Source organism: Coptis chinensis, chromosome 8, assembly GCF_015680905.1.
Source record: "Coptis chinensis isolate HL-2020 chromosome 8, ASM1568090v1, whole genome shotgun sequence".
In the NCBI taxonomy this organism is placed as follows: domain Eukaryota; kingdom Viridiplantae; phylum Streptophyta; class Magnoliopsida; order Ranunculales; family Ranunculaceae; genus Coptis; species Coptis chinensis.
Genome location: NC_141463.1, coordinates 58783238 through 58805177, shown reverse-complemented (window position 1 = coordinate 58805177; position 21940 = coordinate 58783238). Strand labels below are relative to the sequence as shown.

The window sequence follows — 21940 nt, the reverse complement described above, 5'->3', positions numbered from 1 at the left end:
TTTGATTTGTTTGACTTCCATTTTTCGTTCATGTATATGACGTTATATGCTTTCGAAGGTGAGCCATATATTTTTTTGACCAATGGTCTGAAACGTATAGGATCTGAAAACTAGGCCAAAGTACTTGGTGACATTCACAGTTGGGTTTAATCAGAAGAACAATATTGATGCAGCCGTCAAAAAGGTTTATATGAATTACTTTTTATAATTTCTTCTTGTTTTCGTGCTTTTGTTAAAATGCCAATTTACCTTTTACCATTCTGCTTTTGGGCGTTGTTGCAGTTTTCTGAGGATTTCACAATTTTACTTTTCCACTATGATGGTCGGACAAGCGAATGGGACCAGTTTGAGTGGGCAAAACGTGCAATCCATGTTAGCGTAAAGAAGCAAACAAAATGGTGAGTTTATAAGGATTTGCATTGTTTAGACTCAAGTCTACTATGGAATGCTCTTGATGGAAAAATTAGTTAAACAAAGAGTTGATATGGAAAAAAATTAAAAAATGGTGTACTGCATTTTCTTATGTTGCTTGTGATTAGTAACCATATGCATTTGTATTTGCCTCGTACTTCTTTATTTAAAAATATATATATATTTTTATAGGTGGTATGCAAAGAGATTTTTGCATCCAGATGTAGTAGCTGCTTATGATTACATTTTCATCTGGGACGAAGATCTTGGAGTTGAACATTTCAATGCAGAGAAGTGAGTTCTTTTAATGGTCAAGGTTCTTGGCCGATTTACAATTATATATATATATATATATTTGTGTTTAAATTTGTACATTTGTATTATATATTTGTACCAGGTACATTCAATTGGTAAAGAAACATGGTTTGGAAATATCTCAACCTGGTCTTGAGCCAAATAACGGATTGACATGGCAGATGACAAAGAGGAGAGGTGATAGTGAAGTTCACAAGTAAGGATATTAAAAATTTTACCCTTTGAATTGACAATGATTTTTATTTATCTGTTGTTAATGGTGTCGTTCAATTTCAAAACCAGTTTGTGCATTTAATAATGTGCAGGGAGACAGAAGAGAAACCAGGATGGTGTTCTGACCCACATTTGCCTCCATGTGCAGCGTATGACTCTGTGTGTGTGTGTGTGTGTGTGGAATGGAATCTAATTAGTTACTATTTATTGTTTATATCAGTTTTGTGGAAATTATGGCCCCTGTATTTTCTCAGAAAGCATGGCGCTGTGTATGGCATATGATTCAGGTATCATTGCATTTAGTAGAAAACTTCTCATATTCTCAACTATCAATAGGTATGGAAGTTTCAACTCTTTTGATAAGGTTAGACGTATCCAATTGAGCTGATTTTTTGTGAGGATGATCTTCGTGGTGATGGGATCATCTGCACAAAAAATTAGCCATTAATTCCTTATCTAGGTACACTTTTTATATAGGAGTGTACTAAAGGGCTGTATATTGACTACGTTGTTTCTGGTTCCATGCAGTAGAGCTTATTCTTTTTTGGCCTTATAATAATCTAAACTGTTTGATGATGTGTTTGTAGAACGATTTGGTTCATGGATGGGGACTGGACTTCGCACTAAGAAGATGTGTAGAGGTCAGCGAGTTATCTTTCTCAATTTTTCCTACCACACATGCAGTTACAAGTTGTTAATAGTGATGCTAGGAGAGTTGTAACAATATCATAATAAGGGAACCAATAAGAAAGGGTGAAGAAGAAAGAGTATTGGAATAATGATGAGAGAAAGAGTTGGAGAAAGTTGTAGGGAGTTATATTATCTCTCTATTATATTTATAATACTATTTACCGGGTGTCAAGAAACCCGATATAGGAAGAGAATGACACTACCTATGAAGCACTGATACGTGTTCGACACGAATACGCCCTGATACGCATCCGATACGTGTCGGATACGCGATTTGGAGTATCCGATTTTATAATTAATTTTTTTAATTTCTGACACGTGGGGGATACATGGGGGATACGCGGGGGATAGTAATCTCACACATACAAGAATTTTTTTTGGAACTTCAACAAAAAAAAACAAGTGAAATAAAATCCAAGTTAAGAAGAGATGCAAGAGAAGAAAGATGAAGTGATTAAGTGGTACCTGACTAACTAATTTTAATCTGCAACCTCCATGAATAAATCTTCAAAACCTTCCTTTTAAAACCCCATGAAGAAAGAAGAAAGATGAATTGCCATTTTAATTTGAATTTGGTGACAAATGCTCAATTATATAATATTTATATATATATTATTCAAACGTGTCCATGACGTATCCGTGTCCTATATTTTTGAAAAATGCCGTGTCCGCATATCCGTATCGTGTCATATCTGTGTCGCGTATCGGTATCCGTGCTTCCTAGGACACTACTATCCACATTTATAGAATATGTGGGGATTGGGGATACAAGAAAATATATCTTTGAACATAAGATACAATATCTTTCCTAATGCTAATATACTTCTTAATACTTTCCCTCAAGAAATTTCTGATGCGATTTACTTTGTTATCTTTGTTCAGTGCTTGCCAAGTAGTTCAATGAACACTTTGGTTTGACTTGAAATGTAATGTTGGGATTTGGCTAGTATTCAAAATTGCACTTTGTCTCTTAGACGGAATTACAAATGTGATTTTAGCGGATAAGTGCCTTGTGAGGGTCCAGCTTTGATGAGAAAGAGAGCGAATTTGTGGATAAGCTTGGAAATCTTGTCCATGGAACAACACGCTACCATTGGTCCACGTATAAGAACTTGCCACGTAATAAAGAATCATAAAATTGCTCTCCACCAAAAGTACGAAACTGCCCAAACACAAAAGAATCTTTTCTCCCAAACAAATCTACCAAAATATGGCAGGTCTTCCTCCTAACAAAATCCCAATCTCTACAAACTTCAGTCATATGGGGTTTAAGGAAGATTCATCAGATTCAGAGCTGATCTGCATAATAAGCTTTAAAGATGCGTTAAAAAATTATGTTTTAAGTGGATTTAAGATCTGTTCTTAAGATTAGACACTTTTAATGGAGCTTCTAGATTTGTTTCAAATATTGATTCAAATGATTAATGACTTCTTCAAGTGATTCAATCAAGCAATGGTGCTTTGATACCATTTCCTTCCAAAGTTACTTGGCATACACTTATTTCTCTTGGTCAAAGAAATGGTGTCAAGTGATTAATGACTTCTTCAAGTGATTCAATCAAGGAATTGGAACCGTTAGCGAGGTAGAAACATAGCAAACGGAGTTTTTGATGAAGGAGTTTTGCTCTTCAATGGTTATTTTTAAGGTTTTCTTTTTTGGAGGAGAAGGTTACTTTTGGGTTTTTCACTTTTGCTTATTTTCAGAAATAACAAGATAAAGTGGTGCTTTTATATGTGGAGTCGTGGACCAATGGGAGCGTCAGAGCGTGTTGTTCCGTTGACAGAATTTTTATTCCTGTCCACAAATTCTTTCTCAGCTTTGATCATTTTCCAACTGACAGTGTATTTCATATTATTGAAGAATATCATATTTCGTTTTTATTTATCAGCCATGACTGTAAGGCTGTAATTTTGTAAAGGACAATTACTGTATTGCTCATCCATCTTTAATTTATGAACTATGCACAGCCTGCTCACAAGAAGATTGGTGTGGTTGACTCGCAATGGATTGTTCATCAAGTCATACCTTCTCTTGGAGAACAGGTGAGATATCGTTCTTCTACATTCAGTTCATTTTTCTCTTAGTTTCTTCTAAGAAGTCGAGATGTTTAGTATAGTCCCACATGAGATGTTTAAAGCCTTGCAATATGGTATACAAGTTTTTGGGCCTCTCCACTCATCACCAATTGGTTTTGAGTTGGATGCTTTTAAATTTTAAGATGGTAACAGAGCAGACTGTTGTATTTGGCCCAAAGGGATCATTTACTCCATGCCACCCAAGTATGTTGTCACGTGTTAGGCTCATGTAACGCCACACGTGAGGTGGCATGTTGACATGTTAAATATAGTCCCACATGGGATGTTTAAAGCCTTGTGGTATACTATAAAAGCTTCTGGACCTCTCCACTCATCACCAACTGCTTTTGAGTTGGATGCTCCTAAAGTTTAAGATAAGAACTGCCTGCATGCAACTTAGACATGCCTTTCGTACTTAACACCACTAAAAGACACTTTTTGTCCCGGGAATCCCACCTTCAAGTACACTTGGAGACAGTCTAATATATGGAGTTTAATTTTAAGCAAAATATACTTAACCCTAAACTTTGGTAGGTCTAATCTTGTCTCCAAATATATTTACGCTTTTAGGGCCTATTTACCTTTTAGTCTTTTAGAGTGTACACTCTAGGGAAGAAATTGGAGGATCTTTGAGCATAAGGAAATAGAAGTGTATAAATTGGTATGGGCGGGTGATAAAAGAGGTTTTACTGTGAAAGCTTCTGCTTATGTTTTTATGTAGAAAAGGGTAGTGGAGTTAGGCGTTGGAATTCTGAATTGGCCATGGAAAACTGTGGATGAAAGGAGTACCATCCAATGTATGCTTCTTCATGTGGACTCTTCTGATGGGAAGAGGACATTGACATTGTACAATTTGAAAAAGAAAGGGAAGATTATTGCAAATAGATGTTTGACTTGTGGCAAGGAGAAGAAACATATACCATTTGTTTCCTGAATGCTGTTTTATTCGGAGTATATTGCTGATTAGTTTTGGATGCATGCAAACAGTAATGGGCAGGTTGTGGACTGAAATGTGATTGCTTGACGCAGATTGGTTGAATTCTATTGCGAAGTCTGTTGCAAGTGTATGTGTTGGTGCATATGGAGAGAGGGAATTCCACAATATTTGATGACAAGTTTGCAAATATTGATCTGGTTATTTACAACACCATATATTGTATATTGGAGTGGATTCTTCATGATGTGAGAATGTGAGGGGTGGGTTTTGATCGAGTGATGTTTGGGTGGGAAAATCTTAGTAAGGCTTAGTTTTATGTAATAGGAGGGTACCTGACTTTGTATTGTAGTTTTTCTCAGCCTAATTATTAATGATATGGACTTTTTACCAAGAAAAATATGAAAGTTATTATGGTTTTCTGTGATATTATTTTTCATCGTAATTAATAACTTAATATTTTGTTACATTTTTTTTTTTTTTGAGAGTCAAGGAGGTTTTATTCGATTAAGCTTGTGCTAATCCATCGTGTAAGGATGCAAAATTTGTAGACTTCATGTGTAATTGGGAATTGAGATGGAATTGTTAGATGAGTACGTCTTTGTAAGTTGGGGTACTTAGGGTCACTTGTCTGAGTCGAGTAGCTTCTTGCTGCTTAGACTGGGTGATATTGTAAACGTTGCATATTGTTAATGCAAAGTGCATTTTGCCGAAAAGAAGATGTGTACACTCTTGCCATCCTAAGTGCTTGGTCTTTTGAATTGCTCTGTTTATGAGTGTTCCACACTTTGACCATCTCACTGCAATTAACCGTATCTTACACTATCTTAGAGGAACGGTGGGATTTTGGCTTGGTTTTGGTCCATGTCCTGGTCCTTTCTCACTTCATGCCTTCTCGTTGCGGACTGTGCAGTTGTCCGGACACAAGTACTATTACAGCTTTTAATTTGTTCTTGGTGTGATTGCAATGGGAGGACAAGAGAATAGAAGGGAATTAGGGTTCTTTCATGGTAATGATATGGTAACAATGGGTTGCCAACTCAACAGTAAATGGCCAGGGCAATCATAGAAGGTGTAAGACGATGGTGATACAGGGAGAACAATTGTGAGTTTTAAGAAGATGATGTGTGGGGGATTTCAGATCGAAGCTGGCATGCTGTGTAGCTGAGTGGGCAAAAAGGTAAATCCGAGAACCATTCTAATAGTGGTGGCGAATAAAATGTCAATCAATCTCAATATGCTTTTTGCGCTTACAGCAAACTGAACTATATGCAATCAGGAGTGGGAGAGGCTATGGACTGTTGATAGTAGACATCGCAACCAAGCAGTCTCCTTTGCCATGTAACTGCCATAGCTTGATATTCTGCCTCTGAAGAATAGGAGACAACTGACTGCTTCTTGCTCTGCTGGAGATCATTGAGTCACCTAGAAAGGCACATAAATTGGTAGTGTATTTCCTATTAGTGATATCACCAGCCAATCAAATTTTAATTGCTCGGAGCTCCAAGGAAGAGGCTGTGTATATTTACCAAAAGAGCGTCGTACCTCACAGATATGTAATGGTGCAAAGCACAACAGCCCCAATGAACTTAGGTGGGAGGGGCCATGACTGATTGACTATGTGAACCAAACTTGGAAAACTTGTTTGGAAACAGGACAGAACTTGCTTCACTTGTTCAGCTCCTAACGACAGTCCGATACAGTGTGGAGTTACTCGAGGTTCCCTAGCAGGAGTAGGACAACCATGTAGTTTCAGCTAATTCACTGTTTCTAAGACAATCACACATATTTAGTGTGACAGGCAGGCACAGGAGGAGCGAGCGACTGTCCAAATTACTGATTTATCGTATTGTAATCAATCTTATAATTAGCTTCTCAGAATGTTTCATACTTTCACCACACCCATAGGAATCGGGGAGTAATTTGGAATGTCCCGAAGAGAGCTTTCACCAAGATACTCTTTACAGTTTACATTTATAAACTTACCACGTAAACTGCAGTGAGATATGCTTAAGGACAAGATTAAACTTAGCCGTTTTAGGTATCTTTCTAGTGTATTGTCAAGGTATTACACTAACACATGGCTTTTACTTCAGCATTCACTTGATAGAAAGGGTTAAAAAATGAAATAAAAAAATCACTTGAAAGATACAGGGCTCAGTTTGTATAGGGCTGGTCATGTGTCGATGTAGTGTCGATATAGAACTATCTCTTTTTTCCTTTTTCTTTTTTCTTTTTTTGCAATTCTGTTTTATGAAAGCTTCTAGCATTTTTAAATGTGCAGTTCTATTAATATTCTGTCAAATATTTGTTCTCATACTTCTCAAAATTGCAGGGGAACTCAGAGAATGGTAAAGCACCATGGGAAGGGGTACGTTCTATACCTGTGTTTGATTGTTTATTCAATGGTGCTATTTGATTTCAAAATAGTTGGGTTTTATTTCTCGAACAACATCTAGTAGTTGGAAGAATGTGATGCGTTTGGTTTTGGCATGATAAAATTTATCCAATTAGTTTAATCGGGTTGGGTTTTGGGTATACCCGATTAGCTTAATCAGGTTCGGATTTGGTAATGTGATTAAAACCAGGTTACCCGTTAGTATACCCGATTGATTTAGATTATAATACCAAGATATAAAATGGTAGAAAATATATGGAAACTAAACTTTCCTTACTGACCAAGCACAGGTGAGAGAAAGGTGCCAAAGTGAGTGGACAGAATTTCGGAATCGCCTTGCTGATGCAGAAAAAAAATATTTTGCACAAGTAGGGAAGGTATGACTCTTATGGATGGAGTCACTTGCCCCCCCTGTATCCCATTCCCAGAGTTTAAAATTTTCAAAGGGATGTTATCTTCCTCAATAGTCGGTGCTCCACATTTTCCGTAGTTATTGGTGATATCCATGGTCGCAGAAGGGAAAGAAAGTTCACATGTCCATAAAAAAAAAGTAGGAAATGTAACACTAGAACTGATTCTTTGTTTCCTCGTTTTCTTGTTCTTTTTTGTTTGCTTGTTAATACAGTCTGTGATTATTATTTGTTGTTACTGTATAATGACACATTCTTTTTGAAAGAACTTAGTTTGTGATTCTTTCTTTTGATGGCAATGGTGTCTTAGCATTTTATTGTTCTTGGATATCTTAGTCAGTGATGTTAATGTTGAGTAGCCCGTACCATCTGTGAATAAACTTCTTTTTGAACATTTAATGTTTTCTGGTTTTAAAATTTAAGCATTCTATGCAATAATTTGTATTCTTTTTGAGCATTCTGGATTTAATTTTCTTTCTTAAATTCTTGTTACCACTTACAAGTTGCACCTTTCCCAGATTATTAACAGCCTAAATGAGTCTTCTTTAAGCGTTGCTTGCAGGATGTTTTCATTTCTTAGATTTCACAAGTCTTGGTATTATTATTCTTTTTGAAGGTAAGCAGAGGTATATCTATCACACAGGAAGTTGAAATTGAAATACATGTTACATCCATAATGGGAGGGCTACATGATTACATCGTAATTGTGTATCCAACTCTGTTGTCGGATCAGTCAAACCCTAACTAAGTCTGAGATGAAGATTCCTAGTTTCTCATCCAAATGGTCTTTCTCCTGTGTATGTTCAATAGACCTTCCATCCCAGAGCCTACCTTTGAAGCGTTATCCTGAAAGTGGGAAACTTGTTTTCTTTATATAGATGACAGAAAAGCAAAAAAAGAGTTGTGTTTTAGCCTTAGCTCTGTTCCACCAATTAAGCTTAGCCTTAGCTTCTACCACAACAAGCTCGAAGCTTAGTGTAACTCTTGCTTTTGCTGTAACTGAGTTAGTGGAGGGTAAACCAGATTGGATCACCAGTTGGGTGGGAGTGTCCACACAACCTGTTGTGGAAGTTGTGCAGATGATTGGTGATGATATAAGAGGCTACCTAGTAGGGTTGCTATATTATTTATAGTACGCAATCCTGTTTTTCTCTTGTTCTTATTGATGTATTTTTTTCATATATTATCAATAAAATGGGACAGCATACTAAGCAAAAAAACTTAAGCTCTGTTCCACCTACTAAGGTTTTTTCAAGGCAGATTACTCGATCTAAATATGGAGATTGGTGCAGTACAACCTATTGACAACCTCAGCAACAGTAAGCTTGCTGATTCTTTGAAGCCAAACAGAATAGTGGTTATCATGTAGACTAGTAATAATAGATAATAAACAGGGGAAAACACAAGAGTTTTGCCCTAAATACGCACAGAAAATCGTTTCTAATGTCTATTAAAGTTTAATAAAATCAAGAATGATCCAATATTAGCCCACAAGCCGGACTTTATAGCTATAAAACATTCTAAATCTGAATATTATTCCTACTAAAATTAATTAGATAATAACAGAAGTAATCTACCAAAAATCTAGCCCAAATCGGTTTCAGATTTATTTCCGAAACGGTAAAAAGAAAATAAAATCTAAAATGATAAATTTGGAAAGGAAAACAGTGGATTTTGACCTCGAAAATGGCTACCACATAGCGTAGTTTAGTGGTGACAGCGTGCGTGCCGTCGAGATCTTTTCGAATTGGGGTCAAACGCCTAATTCTGACAACAGTAGCCAAAGTTATGGCCAAAATACCAAAACACTTACCCCAATTACGAAAATATCACGGTTACTTGTCATATTTTTGCTGATCCACCAATTCATAATACTTTAGTGCCATTAACGTGCAATCTGTCAACTTAGCATCATCTGACTCGGATCCTCCTGCATTAGTTGGCCCAGGTTGGAAAGAACTCGTCCTTGAGTTCACCGTAGTAGTATCGGACTCCACGAAACAATGACTCAAGTGCTTCACATTGAAGACATCATAAGTCTTCAAATGACTGGGTAGGCGCAACTGGTATGCGTTATCATTGATCACTTGCCATCTTTGCACTGATCTGCTAACTCATGATACTTAGTGACATCAATGTGCAATCTGTCAACTCAGCATCATCTGACTCGGATCCTCCTGCATCAGTCGGCCCAGGTTGGAAAGAACTCGTCCTCGAGTTCACAGTAGTAGTATCAGACTCCACGAAACAATGACTCAGGTGCTTCACATTAAAGACATTAGAAGTCTTCAAATGACTGGGTAGGCGCAACCGGTATGTGTTATCATTGATCTTCTGTAGTACCTCACAGGGTCCAATCTTCTACTCTTTAAGCTTATTATACTCTCCAACAGGAAAACGGTCACGAGTTAATACCGCCCAAACAAAATCACCAACATCAAAAAGTATCTGACGACGATGGCTGTCGACCCGAAGCTTGTACTTGCCATTGTTCTCATGAATGGGCCAGTTTCACCTGCTCATGGATACCCCGAAGATGTTTTGCAGTTTCATCTGCCTTAGGATTCAAATGACCTATACGTCCCAGATGGGTTCTAACGAACGACAATCTCAAATGGACTCAATCTTGTGGTTCTGTTCTTCGATCTGTTATAAGCAAATTCAACTTGCGGTAATGCCAGATCCCACTGCTTCGGTTTAGTTCTTGCCAAGCACCTTAAAAGGTTGCCCAAACTTCAGTTCACCACCTCAGTCTGACCGTCTGTTTGTGGGTGGTAGGCGCTATTGAAATTCAATCGGGTACCCAGTTTACTCCATAAACTTTTCCAGAAATGACTTATGAACTTGGTGTCACAATCGGAAGTAATTGATCGAGGAACACCATGTAAACGCACAATCTCCTTAAAGTAAAGATGAGCGATCCGGCTAGCATCCATTGTCTTCTTGCAAGGTACAAAATGAGCCATCTTGGAGAATCTGTCAACCACAACCAAAATAGAATCTGAAGACCGTTGGGTACGGGGTAAACCCAACACAAAGTCCACACTGACATCGAGCCATGGGGCTTCAGGAACAGGTAAAGGAGTGTACAAACCCGCATTGGTGAGAACTCCATTGGACCGTTGACACACATAACAACGATCCACACAATGAGCCACGTCACTGGACAGTTTGGGCTAATAAAAGTCAGAAGAGATCAGGGCCAATGTCTTATCTCGCCCAAAGTGACCCTCGTTGTGAAGTTCACTGATAATCTGCTACCTTAGGGAACAATCTGGAATGCACAACTGTAGACCACGAAACATATAACCATTATGCACAATAAAATCATGACGTTGACCGTTAGTTACCTCCTGAATTATCCTCCCGAAGGAAGGATCTGCTTCATACATATCAGTGAAGGCCTCAAATCCTGCAACGCTAGTGCGCATGGTGGTGAGGAGTAACGTACGACGACCCAGGGCATCGACGACTTTGTTCAAGGTGCCTGCTTGGTGCCTCAGTGAGAATGTGAACTCCTGTAAGTCCGCCACCCACTTGGCATGCCGTCGATTCAAGTTGTGCTGGCCATTTATATACTTTAGGGCCTCATGGTCAGTGAGAAGAATGAACTCCCTCTGTATTAGGTAGTGTCGCCAATGCTTCAGGGACTGAACTATGGCATTGAATTCCAGATCATAGGTGGAGTCATTTTTCTTTGATCATGATAGCTTTTCATTGAAAAAAGCTATGGGTCGCCCCTCCTGACTCATAACACCTCCAATGCCAATTTTAGATGCATCACAATTCACCTCAAACATTTTTTGCATAACATATCATCTAGGCGGGGAATTGGGAACATGTAGTTCACTATGATCCTGTTGATTGCTCTACTATATTAACACACATACGCCAGGAGCCATCTTTCTTCGGCACTAACAGGGCAGGGACTGCACATGGGCTCATACTCTCACGGATGTAGCCTCATTCTAACAGCTCTACCACCTGTCGCTGCAACTCTTCCAAGTCTTTGGGACTAAGGCGAAACGTCTGGTAGATTAGGCAAACTCGAGCCGGGAACATGCAAGGTCGATCTGATGCTGAATATCCCTCATAGGTGGTAGCCCAAGGGGAAGATCTTCTGGCATCATGTCAGAAAACTCTGCTAGTAGCTGTTGCACTTCAATCTGTTGGTAAATCGGAAGTCACATTGTTAGCTGCACTAGTTCCACAAGGCATTAGAGCATAGATTACAGCTCCACGCTTAATTGGGACATAGAAAGTAATGTAGTACTATTGGCTAACGGGGCAGGAATGGGTCCTTCCCAACGAGGTGCCAACACAATTTTCTTCCCTTTCATGATGAGGGAATATGTATTTTTCCGCCCATCATGAACAACATTGTGATCATACTGCCAAGGTCTACATAACAATACATGACATGCATCCATAGCTACAACATCACACCAAGCATTATCAAAATATTTCTTGCCGATTGAAAAAGAAATTAGACAGCGCCTATCTACTATTACCTCAGTGCCTTTACTCAACCATGATAATTTGTATGGCTGGGGATGACGATCCGTCTTCAACTGTAATTTCTGGACAACTTCTTCAGACACTATGTTCTCACAACTACCAATGTCAATGATCATTTTGCAGACTTTATCGGCAACTGTGTAGGTTGTGTGGAAAATATTGGTTCTCAACCAATCGTCTCCTGATTCACCCTTGGGAATTAGGAGACTCTTACTAACGACCAGATTCTCATGGCCATCTCCATACAACACATCATCTTCATCATCGTCATACTCAGGCTCTCTCATCTCCTCAGTGTCGTCGGCTATGCCTTCCTCAATTAAGAGATTTTTACCCTTCTGAAAACTAGGAGGTTTCCGACAAGCATTCGATTTATGACCCTGTTCACTACATCTAAAACACCGAATAGTAGAACTAGGATTACCTGTCGGTGGCTACTGGGCTAGACCAAGTTCTTGAGGGCGAATTGGTCGACTGTTGGGCTCCCCTCGAAACATGGGTCGCCTGTTATGTTGCTTCTTGACAACAAGTGCACGCTGGTATGCCTCAGAAACGGTCCACATTAAGTGAAGGCTAAGGACATCCTGTAGAGGTGAGGTTGGCATAATCCCCCTAAATACCGCGCCACAGTATGTTCGTTTGTGTCAAATAAATCATTACGGGCAATCAATTGATAGAATTCCTCTATATATTCATCAACCGATATTGCGCCTTGCCTCAACGAATGAAGTCGTTGGAACAAGGTTTGAGTGTGGCCAAAAGGAAGAAAGTGACCCTGCATACTCTTCTTCATCTTCGCCCAATCAGTGATCTTGGCCTTGCCTTGCTTGTGTTGTGACCGCTTCAACTGTTTCCACCATGCAGATGCTCTACCTTGAGTTTGATGGCGACCAATTTCACTTTGACACGATCTGGAACTTACTTATAATCAAAGATACGCTCTAGTTCATTCAACCAATCGATGAATCCTTCGGCAGCTAACGTACCTGAAAACTCAAGCAGATCTATTTTGAAATCCCTACTATGGTCAACTCTAAAGCGAGCCTCATTGTGATATAGGTTTTCAAAACTGGAATTGGAATCGTGATCTTCGATCTCACGATCACCAATATCCTGCGCCCTTAGACGCTGGGTTAACTCTGCAAATCTTCAATCATGACGTCCTGAATGTTACGATCACGACATTAGACTTCCTCGTTCGGAACTTGCCTACGACTACCACGACCAACAGCCATTGAAACTGATGAAATATAACCCCAGGAAGATGAAAAAAGCGTCTGATACCAACTGAAGCCAAACAGAATAGCGATTATCCAATAGGTTTGCTATATTATTTATAGTATGCAGTCTTTCCTCCGTTTTTCTCTTGTTCTTATTAATATATTTTTTTCATATATTATCAATAAAATGGCACAACATACTAAGCAAAAAAACTTAAGCTCTGTTTCACTTGCTAAGTTTTTTTCAAGGCAGATTACTCGATCTAAATATGGAGATTGGTGCAGTATAACCTATTTGACAGCCTCAGTAACAGTAAGCTTGCTGATTCTTTGAAGCCAAACAGAATAGCGATTATCCTGTAGACTAGTAATAACTGTTTGGGTATGAATTCTGCAAGGGAAGATGTTGTATAAAGAGTGAGATTGTGCCTTTAATGGTTGTCTACGTATCTAGAATATGTTTCCAGAATCAAGTCCCCAAAAACTTTGTTTTTTGTTAAGTGAAGAGTTCTATTTATAGAAATAGAAAATAAGAGTTCTAAGAGCACAAGGACTGGTTAACTGAACATGTGACCGGTTCAGGTGATTGACTGAACCTGTGGGCCGTCCAGATGTCTAACTTAACATGTGAGCCGTCCAAGTGGCTAACTAGAGCTTTGAGCCGTCCAGGTGCCTAAGTGGACATGTGAGCCATCCAAGTGGCTAACTGGAACCGTAAACCGTCCAGGTGGCTAAGTGGACATGTAAGCCGTCCAGGTATGCAGCTAAGACTTGAGCCGTCCAAGTAACCAAGGATCGGTCTCTTAGACTTAATGTAAAGACTAAGTCCCTAATTAAGTCATTAGTTAGGGTACGAATGTGGAGGTACGTACATTGCCCCCTCTTTGCCATATGAAATTTATTGGATGTGGCAAAGAAAAAATAGGAAAAAGAAATTGAACCATATTAACCATTAAAGTAATTAGACCATGGTGTGATGAAATTAAACATCAATGACATATAAACATATTGGTATGATGAAATGCCCAAGGTGTGATGAAATGCCCAAGAACTTCCCTGAGATTAAGCCAAAAGAGCATTTTGAAGGATTGAGCCGCATATTAAACTTTTCCACTCTTGTGAATACTTCTTGTAAGTCTACCAAATGATCACTACTAGTTTTGGATTTAACAACCATATCGACAATGTATGCTTCCATAATCTTGCCTAGCATGTCTCCAAATATAGTATTGATCATTTGCTGGTAAGTGGCGCCAACATTCTTAAACCCGAAAGGCATCACTTGATAGCAAAAAATATCTTGATCAATTATGAATGATGTTAATTCCTGGTCTTGACCAGACAACGGATCTGATAGTATCCTAAAGAAGCGTCCATAAATGATAGGCGTGGAAATCCAGATGTAGTATCAACAAGTTCTGATATCCGCGGAAAAGAGAATGGATGTATAGGGCAGGCTTTGTTAAGATTGGTGAAGTCGATGCATACTCTCATCTTGTCGTTCTTCTTCGGCACTGCTACCACGTTGGACAACCATCTAGGGTATGAAATTGGTCGAATAAAATTGACAGAGAGTAAACGATCAATCTCTTCTTTAACCTTCAACTTTCTATCAGGAGCCATACGTCTGGGAATTTTTCTTACAGGATTAACACTTGTATCAATGTCAAGCTTGTGACAGGCAACATTTGGGTGTATACCTGGCATTTGCTCCAAAGACCAAGCAAAAATGCTCTTGTTCTTTATGAGTAGAGTAACCATTTCCCTTTGTTCATTTTCTGACAGCTCAGCTGATATGAAGGTTGTTTCTCTGCTAGACTCTCCAATCTGAACTTCTAAAAGGCGGTCTATAGTCGGTGGTCCTTCACTTGATGATATGGTTGAACAGATTATTTGTGGTTCTGATTGTGCTTGAATGACTTCTTGTGAATTGCTTAAAATTGTGTTTCCATACATATCAGATTGACGGTAATCATCTAATATTTTTTTGTGACAACAGCTAGAAGCCATCTGGTCTCCTCATATTTGGCAAATTTTGTCTAGAGATGGAAATTTCACTGCTTAGTGGAGGGTAGAGACAACAGCACCCATACAGTGGAGCCAATCATATCCCTACCTAAAATTGCATTGTAGGAAGATTTGCAGTTCATTAAAAGAAAATCAATGTTGACCGCATTATCCATGAGTTTGACTGGTAAAGAAACTCTTCCGACCGGAGTTGATGCTGTTCCATCAAAACCGATTATTGGGTTGTTATCTGTGATAATCAAATTTTCTGAAAGTTTCATGTCATTGTAACAACCTGCAAAAATTACACTAGCAGAACTTCCAGTGTCTATCATGACACACTGCACTCGCCATAGACCAATATAAGTTGTGATAACGACAGCACCGTAATGAAGGTGATGGTGCTAATTAGGTCTCTGTCAGTAAAACACAGTAGGCTAGGTTTGATGGTTTCTATGTGAGTTCAATAAAATCGAAGCTATATATGTGATATAATTCAGGTAAAAATCCGAACTTTTCTCTTTGCTCATATTTTTGTTTTGTGCGTGACATGTTATTGATTCTGATGTGACCAGCTTTGATGGCGTTGTAACCCGAGATTGACAAATTTTGTTGAGCATTTTTGGTGCTTAAGAATTCCTCTAGCTGTCCCTTCTCTACTAGCTTTTGTATCTTTCCTCGTAAAGATCTGCAATGTTCAGTTTCGTGGCCAAAGTCATTGTGAAAAAGACACCATAGATTTTTATCACGCCTAGACTTTGTATCTTCAGGTAAAGGCATTGGAGGGAAAAGCAAATTGCGACTTTTAATCTTGTCATAGATCGAGGCATATTTGGTATTCAGTGGAGTGAGCTTCATTTCTTCATGAAAATTGTTTATCTTTTTAAGATCCTGCTTCGGATGTTGAGTTTCCATTGTGCTTTTGTTTCTGCTTGCTTTTGGTTTTTGTAGATTCTTTACCTCGAAAATCTGTCCCTTGAAGTTCTTGCTGCCACATCTATTTCAATATTGATGAACTGTAGCATTCGTGTGAACAAGTCAAATTTCGTCTGGAGAGGATCTCTTACCAGTGAGTTATATATTCCGTTAGTATCAAAACGGAGAGCTTCTTTGAATGCATGAATGATCATCATAGCTAGCACATCTGTAACACTTGCTTGGATTTGGCGAAATCGGACAACGAATTTTGCAAGTGTTTCATCCTTCTGTTGTTTTGTGTTTAGCAAGATATTGACATCTTTAGGATGAGTCCAATTATGTTGAAATCGATCTGTGAACTGATTTGCTAACGCCTGGAAAGATTCGATAGATCTAGCTGGAATTTCCGATAGCCATCGCAAAGCTTCCCTTTTTAGGCTTGCCGAAAAATGTTTGCACAAGAGAGCGTCATCCTTACGCTAAAGAACTAGCCTGTTTTTGAACTCCATAACATGGTTGTTTGGATTACCTTCTGCTGCTTCATCGTACTTAGGCAACTATGGTTGTTTGAATCCTTCCTGATGTTTTGCATTTTGTATACGCAAGGAAAAGCGTCCAACGATATCTTCATTTACGACTAAGTCTTTCCAGCGTTTTTCCGCTAGATCATTATTGTTCATTGCCTTTTTAATGATGTCTTTAATCTGTTGTTCAGTATATGTTATTCCTGCATTTGTTTGGCAACGAACAATTTGTGGTTGGACTTCTTGACCTCGTGTCACATCTGCTTGCCCCCAGTTGTTGCCTAGATCTGGAAACGTTTGGTGCTCTGGACTGCGAGATCTGTGATGGTAGTTTGAAATGTCTCGGCGCACTGAAGAGTAATCTATATGATTAGTGTTATCTCTATGTCGGTCTTCAAGTTGTCTTCTGTGTTGATTCCTTTCATTCAAGTCAAGTCTCAGGTTGTGATTCAAATCTTCCCTGAGGCCATAGCTCAATTGTCCCAAGTGAGTTCTATTGTTAGGTGGTATCATCCGATCTGACTGCCGTAATATGCTGTTATCTTGGCTTACGAGGTTTGTATTACCTCGGTAGTATGACTGGTAGCTTGTTGGGTGTGAATCAGACTCCCTTGGGGAGATACGACGACTGGATGTGACCTATGATGTTGTCCATCACGCCTGTTATTACAACCATTGCTATAGCTTACAGCACGGGCATCAAGAGTCCTCAATCGCTTTAATAAATTTGTTGAAATATTTTTGGCCTGGATTGATTTGGTCGATTCTCAGGTACAACATCATTGGTTCGAAATCTTTCGCTATTGCTTTGCAATCGATGGAATACACTGCGGTTTTCTCCAAATATTGGGATTCTTGATGGAATGGAAGAAGCAATACCATTGTTGTCTTTCTGTACTTGCTTCTCTTTATTTATTTGCTTATGCAAGTCCGCGCTATACTCCTTTTCCCTTTTAAGTTTGTTACGCAGAGCCTCCAGGGTCAGGTCTTCATCACCTGTTTCCATATTATTTGGATATGCAACTATATTTGCATTTGCATCTTGATCTGCATAAGGATCTGCATCTGGCGAATTCGTATCATTAGGAGGAGAAGATACTGGAACCTGTGACCTTGGAAATTTAGATCTGCGTTGTCTTGGTACTTGAAGCAACAAAGGTGGAGCTTGTTGGTTTGATGCAATTTGATCGACACGAACTTCAGCATTTTGTTGATTGTTTCCCTTGGATGGTTGTGCTCTTGCCTGCTTGTTTGCTAGAGATCTTGTTATATTAGTCATTGACAAAGATTGAGAGAGATACGTGGAAGAGGGAACGTTAATAAGAACCGCAGACGACGCCAATTAGGTTTGGGTAAGAATTCACCCAGACACACTATTGAATCTACAAGGGAAGATGTTGTATAAATAGTGAGATTGTGCCTTTAATGGTTGCCTACGTATCCAGAATATGTTTCCAAAATCAAGTCTCCAAAAACTTCGCTCTTTGCTAAGTGAAGAGTCCTATTTATAGATATAGAAAATAAGAGTTCTGAGAGCACAAGGACTCTCACTAAATAGGACTGGTTAACTGAACATGTGACCGGCTCAGGTGATTGATTGGACCTGTGGGCTGTCCAGATATCTAACTTAACATGTGAGTCGTCCAAATGGCTAACTAGAACTGTGAGCCGTCCAGGTGGCTAAGTGGACATGTGAGCCGTCCAAGTGGCTAACTGGAACTATGAGCCGTCCAGGTGGCTAAGTGGACATGTGAGATGTCCAGGTATATAACTAAGACTTGAGCCGTCCAAGTAACCAAGGATCAGTCTCTTAGACTTAATGTAAAGACTAAGTCCCTAATGAGGTACGTACAATAACAGATAATAAACAGGGAAGAACACAAGAGTTTTGCCCTAAACACAGAGAAAATCGTCTCTAATGTCTATTAAAGTTTAAGAAAATCAAGAATGATCCAATATTAGCCCACAAGCCGGACTTTATAGCTGTAAAACATTCTAAATCCGAATATTATTCCTACCAAAAATCTAGCCCGCCCAAATCGGATTCAGATTTACTTCTGAAAAGGTAAAAAAGAAAGAAAATCTAAAATGATGAAATTGGAAGGGAAAACAGTGGATTTTGACCTCGAAAATGGCTACCACGGAGCGTAGTTTAGTGGTGACAGCGTGTGCGCTGCCGAGATCTTTCCGAATCAGGGTCACACGCCTGATTCTGACAACCGTAGCCAAAGTTATGGCCAAAATACCAAAACACTTGCCCCAATTAGAAAAAAATCACGATTACTTGCCATATTTGCGCTAATCCGCCAACTCGTAATACTTTAGTGCCATCAAGGTGCAATCTGTCAATTCAGCACCATCTTACTATCCTCCTGCACCATTCTTCTCCTTTCTTTGCAATTGAAAAGTTCATATTCATACTTCATAGACTACGGTAAAATACTAACAATAACAAAAACTAGTAAAGAAGAACATTTATAAAGCCAAGAACATCCTCAAACGCAATGTTCTTACATTCGAAGTAAGGATTAAGGAATACAACCCAATACTCCTGAACCATAAATTGTACAAGCACTATTAACTTAGTTTTATTTGAAAGCATTAAAATAACAAAATTGTGTTTATTCCTCAGACACTCCATAACAATGAAGAAAGAGAGAAGGTTACATACATTCTGAGGGGGGGGGGTTTGGATTCGGCTGTTTTAAACTTCCAGCCCGCGGGCGGAATGATGTTTTTTGTTTACTTTGATATAATCAAACAAAATCCATGATTGATAATTTCAAATGTCTAATCCCTTATATTGTTCGAATGTTCGTATGTGAAGATATTTCATGCAACAGCACGGCATGTTTGAATGCAAATCCTCACCAAACAACTAACTTGTCCCTCCATGAATCCAAGGTCAAATAGTAACAGTGTGGATCTATTATTAAAATTATGTTGATCAACTTTGTCGATCAGGGATGTACGCACAGCTTGTATATCGTGTACAGAATACTCTTGTCAGCTGAGTTACACGTTTTTGAGTATGGCGCTAAAAGGTAAAATGCTATGCAGAAACCTAGAAAAGAGTAATCTTCTTCTATCTAACAAAATAGGGAGGAGTGGGAGGACAAATTCCACGTCATAAGGTGAGACGTGGTCGACACACCCCCTAACCATAGCCACTCAAAACTCATGGAGGGTGAATTAAAAAGTTTTTATGGGGTGAGTTAAACAGTTTTTCTCACCTCACCCACCCCCACACAAAAAAGTCAACATTGAACAAAAATTTTATGGGTTGAATCTTTTATGGGCTTGGAACCATGAACATGGGCTCAATTAAAAAAAAATTGTAATAGTGGGGGTAGACATCCAAAAATCAGCCAAAAAACTGGGCTTATAAACTGTTGGGTCTCCAAATTTGACGTAGATCGCGATTGGTGACCCAATTAATATTATTGGGCTTATGGATAATGGGTAATTGGGCGGCCTTGGCGCGGACGAAGTTGTTTTCGCAACCGAAGATGCACATACACCCTTGTTGAAGGTGTGACGAGTTGTTTCGTCTCGGCTGGCCGGGCCTTATAGAAGGTCGCGACGTGTTGTTTCGCGTGCAAGACACGTGTTTTAAGACGCATACGCCTTGCGTCGAAGGCACAACAAGTTGTCTGGGTAGCGCGGCAGGCGGGTTGAGGTCTCACGGGTTGTAGGCACGGGCAATTGGGCTGGCTTTGCGCCGCGACAAGTTGTTTCGCGCCGAAGATGCACATACACCTTGCGCCAAAGGCGTGACGAGTTGTTTCGTGCCGAAGGCGCGACGTGTTGTTTCGTGCCGAAGACAAGTGTTTCGGCATGCGTACGCCTTGCACCGAAGGCACAACGAGTTGTCGGGATAGCGTGGCAGGCACGTTGAGTTCTCACGGGTAGTACGCACGGGCATACCCTAGTCCAGTAAAAATGAGGAACGTTTCATCTTCAGTAGACACGCTATCTTGTGTAAATTAAAGAGAAATGTGTCTTTAGAGTTTAGACAAACACGTTAAGGAACAAAACATGCTTACCTTTCGTATTATAATATATATAATTAGGTTCTAGCTAGCTGGAAAGACTTGTCTCTCACGCAAATAAGCAATCAATTAAACAGACAAACTTGAGCTAAGCATGTGGGAACAGTATGATAGTCCTACAACTGTTCAGTCGTTTTGTAACAGAGAGGTTTATCTGTATTTGCATTTTCTGTAGTTCAAAACTTAGGTTGTGCAACGAAGTCAATTATTATTATTGTGTTTCAGAAATTCAGAACTTCAGAGACCACGGAGTTTTCAGAAATTTAGAGAGATATACAGACATACAGCAAGCAGAGGACAAATAGCCGTGTTGGTGCCTTTGTCTTACTGGCCGGCATGTCTCAGTCACGTACATAGACACGTTTTTTATCCAGGATCAATACTATATAGGGTTTTTTTTTGTTTTTGTTTTTTTTTTTAAGAGTCTCGATGTTAGGCAGACCTCAGCCTGTATTAAATAAATATAAATAGAAGGGAATTAAACCCTACCATATAATCTACCTTGAGCATCCTCCTTAATAATATTAGAAAGGAATGTATCCACAGGTGAAACAAAATACATAATAGAATCCTCTTTACACTGATTTTGCTTTGAGAGGTAGTCCGCTGCCCTGTTACTTTCTCCGTAGGTATGCTTGAAATCGACCCTTAGAAATTGATGATTCAACTCTTCTATTGCAGAGTAGGTTAAGTAGTGGGTGCCCGGGCCTCCAGCCCAAAAATAAAAAGGCCAACAAGTTTATTTCGTTAACGAGCTTGTTGTTTGGCGTTCAAGTTTCAAATTAAAGTCTACGCCGCCATCATTTATTTGCTTCACCTCCTCAAAAAGTGAGATTTTCAGTCAACTTGAAGGGGGTTGGAATCTTGGAGACTTGGAACAATGCCCTAATGAAAAAACAAAATTGATGACCAGTGGCCTACATTATAATTCTCATGGAAAGGAGGAAATCAAAGATTCATCTTGACACCGAAAGACAGAACTAATCCATTGATATTTTGATGGACGGGTCCATTTATGTTCCCTCCGAAGCCAATCTCTTATTATGTACGTGAAACATGTTAGGAATAATGTCATCAAAGATAAGAGGCCGGTGATAAGGATGTTAGATGGCCTGGGTGCATGCATGCAAGTCATTTTCCTACTCTAAAAGGTCAATGAAGCTCATGAGATACAACTATATATATATGCATGGTATATATGTTCCCCCTTATCAACTAAAAGTCTAAAACTAATACAACTAGCTACTTAAGTCC

At 39.2% G+C, this 21940-nt stretch overlaps 1 protein-coding gene across 2 annotated transcripts in view; it reads left to right on the top strand.

Moving 5' to 3' along the window:
• The window catches only part of LOC147482174 (uncharacterized), a 28433-nt gene extending 12957 nt beyond the window's left edge, over positions 1-15476 (top strand). Inside the window, exons 7-16 of one of the 2 annotated variants that reach the window (XM_086575339.1) lie at positions 101-184; positions 283-398; positions 604-705; positions 809-922; positions 1032-1088; positions 1160-1226; positions 1527-1580; positions 3598-3672; positions 6975-7010; positions 15185-15476. In XM_086575339.1, the coding sequence (XP_086431465.1) occupies positions 101-184; positions 283-398; positions 604-705; positions 809-922; positions 1032-1088; positions 1160-1226; positions 1527-1580; positions 3598-3672; positions 6975-7010; positions 15185-15250 (771 nt within the window). In that variant the 3' untranslated portion in view covers positions 15251-15476. Of the gene's footprint in view, positions 1-100; positions 185-282; positions 399-603; positions 706-808; positions 923-1031; positions 1089-1159; positions 1227-1526; positions 1581-3597; positions 3673-6974; positions 7011-7327; positions 7731-15184 lie in introns of those variants that run through there. The other variant, XM_086575338.1, reaches the window with a different exon arrangement.
• The last annotated feature ends 6464 nt before the right edge of the window (positions 15477-21940 follow it).